General features: G+C 41.2%; 1 protein-coding gene across 7 annotated transcripts in view; it reads right to left on the bottom strand.

Annotated features, from left to right (window-relative positions):
- Positions 1-1,212: 1,212 nt before the first annotated feature.
- LOC125883454 (multiple PDZ domain protein) overlaps positions 1,213-12,465 on the bottom strand; it is a 59,201-nt gene continuing 47,948 nt past the window's right edge. For 3 of the 7 annotated variants that reach the window (XM_049567738.1, XM_049567740.1, XM_049567741.1), the window contains exons 39-48: positions 12,098-12,181; positions 10,866-11,059; positions 7,450-7,597; positions 7,257-7,343; positions 6,234-6,330; positions 5,964-6,127; positions 5,035-5,139; positions 4,630-4,724; positions 4,409-4,532; positions 1,215-4,325 (exon numbers count right to left, since the gene is read on the bottom strand). In XM_049567738.1, coding sequence (XP_049423695.1) covers positions 4,179-4,325; positions 4,409-4,532; positions 4,630-4,724; positions 5,035-5,139; positions 5,964-6,127; positions 6,234-6,330; positions 7,257-7,343; positions 7,450-7,597; positions 10,866-11,059; positions 12,098-12,181 — 1,245 coding nt within the window. In that variant the 3' untranslated portion in view covers positions 1,215-4,178. Of the gene's footprint in view, positions 4,326-4,408; positions 4,533-4,629; positions 4,725-5,034; positions 5,140-5,963; positions 6,128-6,233; positions 6,331-7,256; positions 7,344-7,449; positions 7,598-10,865; positions 11,060-12,097; positions 12,182-12,465 lie in introns of all 7 variants that reach the window. The other 4 variants (XM_049567736.1, XM_049567739.1, XM_049567737.1 and 1 more) reach the window with 3 other exon arrangements.

Raw genomic sequence — 12,465 nt, 5'->3', positions numbered from 1 at the left:
TGAGTCATAGATGGCCTACTCATCAACTAAAGGTTTCTGTTTGCTTAACTTCTTGATAGCCAGTGTGGAGCTAGCATGAGTCATGACGATACAGAGCTCTGAAATGTTTGAACGAGTGGAACAAAGTCATCTCACAGGCTGAATCTACAGCTGTGGGTCAGACGCTTTAGTTATGGAGTTGACAATTTGCGTGGAACAGGGCATGAAAAGTGTCTTTGTTATAACTCCTGTTTATGAGGTCCAGATAGAAGTCTTGTTCATGGTCACATTCCATAAAAATGCACATAGAGGCCTGATTGACATCTTGATAACACAATCTCTAAAGCGATTTAGGTTTGGCGCCATTGAAACTTTACACCATCTGCCCACATTCAAGCCAAGCGTGACGCGGTGGCAACATCTGATCTCACATCTAAAAGGCTTGTGTAGACAAGTCTTGTGTAAACCAACCAGCGTCTCCTGAACCTGGAGGGAGGCTGGGTAACCTTTAAACCCACCGGGACCATTAAAACAACAGGTGCTTGAGACAAGCTCAGCTGTCGAGTGCTGGCGGTAGCAACCTTGCAGTTTAGCTAGCAGCTGCGGCTAACTGTGTTGACCTCAGGGTGAAGAAGTCACCCAACAGTTGGCAATATACTTCTACTATAAAAGAGTGTTACTCTTACAGCCCACTGAATCTGAACCGACCCCAGGCTTCATTAGAGAAAGGGCTTCAGAGGTTCTGTGTGACCTGTGTGATTAATTGGTAGCCCACATGTTTGCTGTAAAGCGACTTAAGAAATGAACTTCAAGTACAGGACTCCACACAAACGGTGTGACAGGCTGTGAAGCAGCTGTGCTTGCCAGTGTACAGACAGATGGGATGCCATATTTTAATGGAGCGCGCCGGCTCTCTCTATCCAGGCTTTATTGAGTCTCAAGTGACAACAGAGAGTCTATTCAAGCAAGTCCACATGTGCTGTTCCATATCATCCCATATCTATAAATCTTTTTGCATTTAATTTCAACACGTTTGAGCTTCTGACTTTCAACCATTTGCCTCTCATTTAAATGTGACCTCCTGCAACAGTGAATTGCTTTTATCACCTGGTTGGAAAATGTATTCATGTGATGTATGGCAGATGTGATGTATATACTGTACAATAACCCAAGCGTTCGGTGAGGAGCAGTTAGACTGAGTAATAGCTAGCGCACTTGGAGAGCTGCCCTGCGTTTCATAATGCTCGGCTATTATTCATTTAATAGCATTATATTTTTATATTTAAGTTTATCGTCACTCTACAGAGTTTTCTGGGTGGATTTATTTATGAAAATGCAAAGGCGACTGAATCCAAAGGTCACTTTTATTTAATTCAGTGTGAATAGATTCAATACTGTCACATTGACAGTGCTAGAGACACATATTTAAGGTGATAAGACAGAGAACAGACAACTCCCCCATAAACTAGACCACACAACACATGCCTAATGGCTTCAGAAACTACACACTCCATGACTTTGTTTTGGGTAAACAGTAAGGTCGATATGAGCTCAGGTCCTTTATATAATCATTTGACAAGTTAAACACTTCAGAAGAACCACTCATCCACTCCAACATAGATAGCAGGTCGTTTGCTCCTCTGTGCACATTAATACTTGAAAAAAAAAAAAAATCCAAATACTGACATAATACCTTACATATTGGCTTTAGCAGCACTATATTTCAGTGAGTTGGTCACACACACTCACACACACACACACACACAGTTCCTCATTTCGTCAAATGTGCACTCGAAGCACGCTTCTTTGTTTAAGGATTTCACATCTTTCTGTGTATTTACAATATCAGACTTCTGGCCAGCAGCATTTCAAAATGCTCTATTGGCCACTTCTGCTAAAACAACAGTGACTTCATGATAAGTTGATTAACACCAGTTACAGCAGCATCAACCTTTTAGGAAAATCAGCATGATGAATTGCCAACAGCAGTGCAATATAAAAGACGAATAATGCTGTTATCAGCTAATATAGCCATTAGCTAAATTCTGCTAATCTGTTAATTGCCTCACGGGCGTTTTCATGCTGTTTCATGCTCTGAATTTATTGGGAGGTCACCCCTATAAGTGGACCCCAGACTGTAAAGAACCTTGAAAAATAGGCCTCTCCTCTGTAGAAATATTCTGATATTGCTCTAGGGTTCTCTCTGTTGTAAAATACTTGTGTAAATAATGATCTTATAGTCCATTCATTTCAATACAGGAAACCGCAAAATACTTGAATCACTATGTTCAGTGAATACTTCAATCCAGAGCAATGGAATGTAAGTCAGATGAGATAGCTAATGATGTGTTCACACAAAACACAAAGCAAAGTTTCGCCTCACACTACTCCCTGAATATGGCTGCTGGAGTGTTTTTTGGGCTGTTTCACAAATGGCAAATTCGCCCTCAAGAGTTGTGCTAACATTTGTGCTACTAACTGGGGAAGGCAGCTAACGGCTAACTTGGTTCGTAGTTAAGTAAAACCAATAGTTGAACAATTACGAAACAACTCTAATTAGGCTACTTAGAGCATTAGCATGAGTAGTCCCACGGCTTCACTCACTTCAGCAGGATTTATACTTTTGAGTCAAATCAACTCTGTAACTACGGTGTAGGTCTGCGTTGACGTAGACACAGTACCTATGCCGTATCCTACGATGTGCATCTCCCCAGAAATGTAACTACACGTTGCAGCGAGGCAGACCTCCTGTCTGTTTTTGTAAGCTGAAACCATTTTCCTCAGTCGAAATGAAACTTTTATTTACTTTGCTTTCACAGATAAGAAACAATAAATGTGTGAATACAATGAAGCCTCCACAGAAGTAGCATTTTAAGTCTTGTGTGTGATTTATCCTGGCTTCATATGAGCAGAGGAAATCTCCGCTTGTCAAGCAATAGGATTGTGCTAATAATGTTTGTGTGGTACATTTGTTTGGAAAGCACATTTAGTATAAGACAGTTGTTTTGTTGGTGAACCTTGAGAGTTGTAATGGAGCCAAACTTTGTAACGTTACCATTGTTAAATGTTGCTGTTGTCACTGGCTTCCCATGGGAAAAGTCCGCTAGCCACGAGGCTAATTTATACAGTGTAAAATGCCATAGGCTTGTGCTAAAAACATTAGCATGTTGTATTTCTGGGGAAAATGTGTCCAGATAAAGACAAGTGCTTTGTCTGTGAATGCTGCAAGTTAAAGTGAAGCTGATTTGTGTACTTGTGTTTGAAACTGTCTCTATTAAGCCATGTTTAATGTGTGTTTTGAATCAACTAAACTTTACAACACATCATAAAAAGTATAAATGCTTACAATGGCATAAGCTCTGCATAGAGCTGACACACAAGTATAAATCCCACTTTATCTTCAAGCTCTCTTCTGTCTCTGTAAGGTCCTGACAGTGAGTGGTAGAGTGGGTGCCAACAGACGGCAACAATAAGTTTGTTCTCCATTTCATGTCAGGAAAATTTCAACAAGATCTCACCCCTAGTAGGCTTTTGCATCATTGCATCACACAAATTTCTTGTGTAAGTTTAAAAATTTCAGCTTGTGCAAATACCCAAATTTTGCATGTTCTCATCACGTCATTTGCGTTGCCCAGCACAAACTCCTGTCTATTCATGTTTCTGCATTAAGTTTGTATGTGATGTCGCTGCACAAAAAACTTGCTTAACATTTGGTGTGAACACATCATACTATCCTACTATTTACAACCTCTTGGAGATTCATGTAACAACAAATTAAAACTGTATGGCAAACTATAAATTCATACTTCATTTCTACTCTACATATTATTTTGAGAGCAATTGAGGTGACAGTGAAAAGCTCTTTTAGCTTTAGTTATCACAACATACATGACTCTACTTACTGCAGACTTTGTGCATCACAGTGTTCAAAGTTACATTGAGCAATAAACTTCTTCATGATTATCGGTAAATAGTTGTTCCTATTTCAGTGTGCATATTTTCACAGATGAACATCTGCTGACTTTCACACAATCTTCTAGTTGTGAAATATTGCGGGTTCGACTTCTACCGCTAGACACGACATCACACCTGCGAGGTGTGTTGCTATTTTAAAGTTTGTCGTTATAGAAGTGGATTAACTTTTGGTGTGATAAGAAGTTTTGGAAAAGTAGTGAAGATAAATTTGTGCAATTGTGAGTCTATGAAAGCACAGTGAGCGTGACAGTTCCTTTGGTCCTCTTCAGGATGCCGACAGCTTCTTCATGAGTGACGCCCTCCAGGGTCTGCCCGTTAACCGCCATTATCTGGTCCCCTCGCTTCAGGCGTCCGTCCTCTGCTGCTGCTCCCTGAACACGTGCAAATAGAGTTTCATTAACACCAGGCAATTTGTTAATTCTGCAAATGTTAAATGAAGAAATTTGCCAATTACCTTTCCAAAAACAGTTTTAACATAGATGGGCAAGTCTCCATGGGGGCTGCCGTACCCTCCGACTATACTGAAACCCAGGCCGTCTGGTCCTCTTTCAAGATTTATGGTCTTATACTGAGGTGGGCTGATGGAAACATGGATACAGTTCAGAAAGACAGTTTGGTTGCACCTGCTATTACAACATAGCAAAATCGTCTTCCTGTGTAATAACTAGTTCATACCCGAGGTCATCCTGAAAGATGCAGCTGGGTGTCAGACTTGCAGCTGCCTGCTCCTGAGAGGGACCCGTCACGGTGGTGTCGCCACCTGCTACCACCTACAGACGCATTAAAACATACACACACTTTATTTTTTTATTGACAGACTTGCAAGATAAAGACTGATAGCATAGTGGCAGTGCTGCATGAGAGAGTTTTATAGTACTTCAAAGTCTGCCGCTCGTAGCTTTCGACTGTTCTTTTCAGGTAGAAACTTTGTACGCAGATAAAGAATAAAGAACATATTTAACTGGAGATTATCTAACTGTGTCTGTAGGTTTATCTAATTAGAGCAGAGAGGGTGAGAGAACAAGTGTGTGTGTGTGTGTGTGTGTGTGTGTGTGTGTGTGTGTGTGTGTGGTTTGAGACCTGCAGCTGTATTGTGCCTGTGGCGTTCTTGAGCAGAGTGACAGCCTGTGAGTGGGTCATGCCTTCAGCAGGGGTCCCACAGATATTGACAATGCGGTCCCCGATCTGGAAAAGTGAGAGTTTAGCACAATTTAAAAGGATGCATGAGAGGGGAAAAAAACAACTTGGTACATTCAGCAGTGAAGCTGTTTTTTCCATGTTTATGACACATCAGTGTTTGGGTTGGAAACAATGTTAACAACAATGGAAATATGACAAAACTTTGCTCTGTGACCTATTTTGTAGAATGAACACTCAAATGTTTTCTTATTCCCTAAAACTGGTATGAATATGTATCACAACAAGGGTACCGCTTTTTAGAACTGTGCAGAAGTGCTGTTATGTGATTTCTATGATTTCAGTGTTACTTGACAGAAGTCTCTGCATGATAACAGGATGTGGCTGATACTATTTGAAAATTTAATTCACCACGCCACACAAAAGCAAAACTATTCAGTTGAGTAATTTCATTATGTTGCGTTCTCATCTCTCACTCTGGCTGAAAAAAGATAAAGCAGCATGAATATACTATTCAAGATTTGCCCCTATCCATTTCAATGAGCTCTTATGTTGGCCCACTGATCTGAATGCAGGAGTGGGAGATTTATTATCCGTGTTTGCAATGGCTATTGTCCTCCTCCGGTCTGTGTCACACAGAGCTACAATTGTCAGTTTCTCTGTCATTTAACTGCAAAGGTCACTGCTTAAGGCTGTCAGCTCTTGACCTTTGGGAGCCACAAACTGAGTAAAGTGAGTGGGAATACGATCACCATACATAATTAAGATTCACATTAAATCCCACACAAGAATTACTAGCATGCAAATTCTTAGTTTTGTATTCTGCTGGTCGCTGAGTAAAGGTTACTGAGAGGGAGGTGTAAATCTGGTACCTTGAGCTTCTGGGTCTGAGCGGCCAGGCCGACAGGATTCATCATGGCGATAAAGATAGGGATATCACCCAAAGGGCTGCCCACACCCCCTGCTATACTGATCCCCAAAGAATCATTGGGACCTTTCGTGAACTCAACTGTTCTGGTGTCCTGCTGCTCCAGAGCTGTAAAGACGTGCAAAATTATACAATGCATTGGCCACCATTTTCTTTCTTTTTTTTGTGTGTGTGTGTGTGTGTGTGTGTGTTGTTATGAATTAAAATCACTTACCATCAGGACTCCTACTTCGTTTTTCGGGATCACTGGGACGGTTCCCAGAATCCAAGCATGACTGTGAGGCCACCTTGGTGCTGCCTGATTCACTCATCTGAAACAAAGACATTCAGTGTCGGTTCTTCCTTTGTTTTGTTGATTTGTCAGTGTATTTTCAATTAGACATTAAAGGGATAGTTTGGATTTTTCAAAGTAGGGTTGTATGAGGTACTTATCCATATTCAGGGTATTACATACAGGAGATGTTGCTTGGCACGCCCCTAGTTTGAGAAAATGGCAGGAGTACTGACACGGAAGCTAAAGAAACGCATTTTAGCCACCCAAAAAAATCAGTTACAGTATAAGTGTATGCTATATTGAAAATATTTTCACTGCTTTACATTGCTGCAGACAGCCCTTACTGGCAGGGAAGCCATTAACAGCTTCAGTTCCCCATCAATGCTCTTGTCAAAGCCACCAAACTCCATTGAGAAAATGAGTAATTTTAGCTCCATGAACACAGGAGCTGCTGGGCTACCACTGCCACGGTCAGTTAGTTTGTACATGTTATTGTGTGACTTTGGTGAATCTGATCTGACAACTTTAAATGCCAAAGTCACAGAATAACACAAACAAACTCACCGATCGAGGCAGCAGTAGCCCAGCAGCTCCTGTGTTCAGTGATGTTAAATTACTAGTTTTCTCAATGGAGTCTGGCTTCGAGGAGAGCGACATAACAGCTTCAGTTCCCCGTCGGAAATCGATGTCAGATGGCAAGGTGAAGAGCTGCAAATATTCTAAATATAGCATACACTTAAAGTGATATTGAATTTTATAGACGGCTAAAATACATTTTGTTGCCGACCCTCCTAAGCAGTACCCTAGCTTATGTGGTGGTACCTCTCCAAACTGGGGGCATGCCGACTGACATTTACTGCAGGTAATACACTGACTATGGATAAGTACCTAATACAACCCCACTTCAAAAGATCTGATCTATCCCTTTAAATGTTATCTTTCAAAGATGTGAAATCACAGTACCTGACTACTTTGAGACAGCCTTCTTTCCGAGTGGAAGGGGCCTGCCTTAAACCTCCCTACTTCCATTTTTATAGGCCCCACGCAGCACTAAAACACAAGGTACGTTATTTTTAATATAGTCATCCAAGGCAGTTTAAAGCAGTTGTGCCATTCACTAAGTATGTCCTTCTGAGGGCCAGTGCGATAGATGTACCTTGAGTAGTGCAGCCACAGCTTCCTGTGTAGTCGACCTGACATCCTCACCATTGACTGACAGGATCTGGTCGCCCTGCATGAGTCGGCCATCAGTGTCAACCAAACCTCCTTTCACAATGTCGGACACAAACACTCCCGTGTCATTCCTGGTCGGACAGTTGAAAGAAATAACCGTGAAATAGCAGTTCACCTTAACTGTATCATACTGCTGAGTTCTTTTGATTCAGCACTTTCACATTTTTCCAGTGGACCTCTGCACAAATGTGGCTTGCACTTCTTGGGAAGCGGCAGACAAACAGCTGCTAAGATGGAATATTTAATAGCAAAGAGTGTGTTTACCCCCCAACGGTGCACTCAAAAGATGTGTTTTCCATCTTGAATCCAGCGTATGCTTACTGTGAACATGTTGCAGTCAGACACAAAAGTGAGAAGCTTGGAAAACACTTCTTTTAATGACTTCACCTGACTCACGCTTACTTCATGTCCTCTAAAAAGCGTATTGGCGAGAGTTCTAAGAATCATCCTTCACCAAAAAGATGCTAAGGAGATATGAAGCCTTTATGAGAAGCATGTGTTGAGGCTTGTTTGCCTGACTGACGGGTGTCTACACCTACCACAGCCAGCTATAGCGACTGCCACCTGCTTGTCCCTCCTCAGCCTCTCCAAAGCTTTCCCCCCTTTTGACCCAGTTTAGGTTTTGAGGCTCTATTATCTGCCAAAAAAGCAGTGAGTGGTAAACCCAAGCTTAAAAACATCCTTTCACGAACCATTTGGTATTGTCACAGGAAAATACAGCATGCCCTTGTTTGTCTAAAGCTAACAGTCCCAAAATGCGCTAGCTCTGAGCACTGACCTCTGGGAAATTAAGTTAACTGCAGAGACCTGTGTGTTTCCAAAAAGCACATCTCCGCTGTTGGCCTTGCATATCCGAAGTGCAAATCTCCACGTGGATAAAACTACCACGAGCAGAAGCTGTGAAGCAAGGCAACTTGATCATACAATCCCCAGTGCCAGAGACACTTGGCTGTCACAGCTCCTCACCACTAACTGCTAGCTTGCACTTTCCGTTTTAGCCCAGGATTTTAGGTTGTCTGTTATGTTGCTGCCTTTTCCATCCTACTGAACTTTGCAGTTGTTTTTTCCACTTGTGCAGCGAAACCGCTCTGACAGAGGCAAAGATTTACAACTGCATTTAAAGTTGATCTACATACTGCTGTCCAAGCTATTCAACCCATGACCCCAACTTTTACCCTACAGCTGGCTCGGATGTTACTGAATTTTGTATTTTTCTTTTTTGTAATGCACAAACATTTGCACACTTGGACAAACCCAAACACTTATATACACATATAATCAGCAGTGCATATGCACGTGTGGTCTGCAGCCATTCCTGAGGGTTATCCCAGAGGTGAGATCAATCACCACTCTCTACACACCTGACTGTTAAAAACTGTCAGCATGTGGACCAGCAGACCTTGTCCCACATGAGTCTTAACCCATAAATGCTCCATCGAGAATAGAAGCCTGAGTTAAGTTTATGTAAGACGGGCTACAATTTGTCAGCCCACGTTCCTTGTAAGACTCGTGTAAATCTTCAGTCACGGGTCTAATGGGAACAAAAAGCAGCAACATTCCCAGATACAGCCAACAGTGACTGGCAACACACCGCAGTCATGATCACTACTAGTGCCGCTAGAAATGAGCCGCCCAGCCAGGCAAATAAACAATTATTCAACCATAAAATAAGATTTATAGACATCATTTTGTTGTGATGTTTCACAGTTAACTGTGACAGTACAGGGTGTTTTTTTCTATTGTGCTTATTTTATTTTTACTGATGCTAAAAAAATAAATACATTTTTAAAAAAAAAAAAAAAAGAAGAAGAAGAAGAATTAGCTATGCCTGGTGCAAACCAGTCAAGTTGCAGTTACAGTTTGCATCCATGTCTGTGAAAACATGAATGCCTTGCATATATCTTCCCCCCGGCGACACAGACGATCTCTGCAATCAGTACAGTTTAAAGGTGGAAACCCAAAATTAGTGTCACCAATTCAATCTGACCAAAGGTCTCCCCTCCACTTCCAGAATTACGATGTTGAATAATGGCCAGAAAAGGGGTTTTTTCCCCCGAATATTATGATGTCCCAGTGAAGCTGACCTTTGACCTTTTTGATATAGAATGTCATCACTTAATTATTTTACACTATTAGTTATTTTTGTGAAATTTTGTCATAATTAGTGTATGTTGACTGTTGAGTGTGAGTTATGGCCAAAAACATGTCATGTGAGGTCACAGTGACCTTGACCTTAGACCTTAAACCACCAAATTCTAATCAGCTCATCCTTGAGCCCAAATGGACATTTGTGCCAAATTTAAAAAAAACAAAAACAAATTAAAAATCCTGAAGGTGTTTTTGAGATATTGTGTTTATGAGAACGAGTCGAAGAATCGATACAGCATAGTATCGCAACATTTTTGTGTGGCAGTATTGTATCGTGCCAAGTATTGATTTTTTTTAATTATATGAATTATTAATATTAAAATTCAAAGAAAACTTTAGTGAGCCTACTAGAAAAATACAATCAGTTGCTTTTTCAGTCCTACAGATACAGTTTTCTTTTGTAAAAAAAATGGCTTAAATGAGATAAATAGACTGAAGACTTTATTTTGTTAGGTAAAACGGAGTTTTCCTTTGGGGACATAATTCAGAGTTGAAAAAGGTAATAAATCACAATATATCACACCATATTTTATCTCAATACTCAGCTCATCGCAACATATTTGCATCGTAATAATACTGTACCATGGATCCTATGGTGAATCCCACCCCTAATATCTACAGGTTAACACCAAATATAATACTTTACTATTTTAATTTCACCTAGTTGTGTTGAGGGCTCCATAAGCACAAGGCCCAAAAACAAATACAGGGTAGCAAGTCATGACTATACAGTTGGCGGTTTATCTATTGGAAGATCTCAAAACTCTCTTTTTAAGCCTGCTGTGTTTTAAGTGTGAATAAGCTCTCTATCATCTAACTCTGTATATACTGCACCCTGTCTAAATATACAAGCCTTTTAAAAATGATTACCTCTGATCCCGTGATCTGCATTAAAAAAAAAAGATCATACAGTTACTGTCAAACTGTGCTGACTCTCAGATTATTTGCTATTGATTCTCATTATATTACCGATACCATTCTATATCTACTTATTTGTATCTGTAGTCCCACTTTTGGGGTTTATTTGCTCTAATGCCTGAGCTATTTATTTCTACTTGTACTATTAATTGTACATGAGGGTTTACCAAGCTTCCTAATATGCTACCTTTTTTTTGTGACCCCCAAAAGCAGCGTAATAATAAATTCCATGCTTAACATTATGCAGTATTACTAATAACACATGTCTGTCACCTCCTCCCTACGATGCTCAGGCCCAGGCCCTGGCCAGGCTGCTTGTGAAGCTCCACAGTGAACGAGTCCCAGAGATCTTCCTCCTTGTACTGCGTCTCGTCCCTGAAGACTGTCAGACGCACTCTCTGTGGTGTCTGCCGCAGCACATTGATGGCTTCGTCATGACTGGCTGCGCGCAGGTCGATGCCGTTCACCTGTGACGAGAGAGAAGGAGGTTAGTATACACTTTATCTGAGGTTCATTTTAAATGTATAAAAACAGAAATGTTTGGGCCAATTTCCATTTTAGGGCATTCTGCAAAACAGTAAAGCCCTTTCCTTCCGTCTCTGATATAAAATGAATGCAGCAGAGGGCTATAAAAAGTGCTAACAGCCTAATTTAACGCTAAAGCAGAATTTTCCCCTACCCACTGAGGTCACATTTCTTCTTTAGAAACCCAAACTGCTGAGCTATCTGAACAGTGGATCATAATATAAAAATATTACAACACTAAGATCTAACTAGAGGGAAGCAGCCTTCCCACAAAAGTCTGTGAGACCCTTGAGTGGTCAGTTGATGTCGAAACTTCTTTTACCACATTAAAGCGGGGGAAATAGCCCATTAGCTTCTGCCATGGACATGCAAAGGATTTTTCCCATCGCAGCTAATAGCATTGCTGTGGACTGGGAAACCGCTCTTTTCACTTTTCCTCTCTGACCCTGTTTTCTAAACACAACGGTTTGGCTCGGGGACAGAAATGAATAGCAGAGAGCAATTAAGTCATAAGGGTGTGTGTATGTGTGCGTGCATGCATGTGTGCCTCTGATTCAGGTCTACTGATTTGAGCTACCCTAACAAAACTCCTGGGCTCCACCCCTGCCCTCCCTCTGTGACAAAGCATGAGGTCAGATGGAGGGCAAATCCAAGTTGAGCTGGGATACTTAACTTACTCTCCACGTAATACGTACAGGGTTCATACTAGTTGGTGCTTTCCTCTGACTTTTTTTCTGGGAATCACTCACAAACAGCAATAAGTCTTTTGGTTTGAGTGTTTTGTTGCCAGATAATGCTATAACTTTTATATATGTGAGACATATATCAACATATTTATCACACTGTTTGATACTCGACTGAACCTGGGAGCCAAAGCTTTGATGTTATGTCTCCTCAGGCAGCCACGTCTCAGTTATTGCAATGCGTTCAGCCTCTTTTTAATCTAGGTCATGCGAGATGCTCATTATACTGCACCGCACCTCTAGGATTTGGTCTCCTGCCCAAAGCCTGCCATCTTTCGAGGCTGCCCCTTCTTCATAAACTTCATGGATAATGATGGCCCCCTGGAGAGACGGAGAAAAAAAGACAGTGAATAAGTCCAGAGCAGGAGGAGAAGGTGAATGGGAACTGACAGAGACGAAATGAGAGACGTGATGATTTATTTGGAGGAAATGAGAGGGAAACAGGACAGCAAATAGCGGAGGAAAAATACAGACTGTATTAAAGGAGAGAACGATTTAAAAAATTTTGCATTTGGCAGCAGACTGACATTATTTTGAATTCTCATTCTGTGAGTGTACGTTCCCTGACTTCCAGTGTGCTTTCTCTGCACTCCAGTGTGAGTGTC

This window comes from Epinephelus fuscoguttatus, linkage group LG23, assembly GCF_011397635.1.
Source record: "Epinephelus fuscoguttatus linkage group LG23, E.fuscoguttatus.final_Chr_v1".
Classification (NCBI taxonomy): domain Eukaryota; kingdom Metazoa; phylum Chordata; class Actinopteri; order Perciformes; family Serranidae; genus Epinephelus; species Epinephelus fuscoguttatus.
The sequence above is the reverse complement of the archived record's forward strand: the minus strand, read 5'-3'. Positions and strand labels throughout refer to the sequence as shown.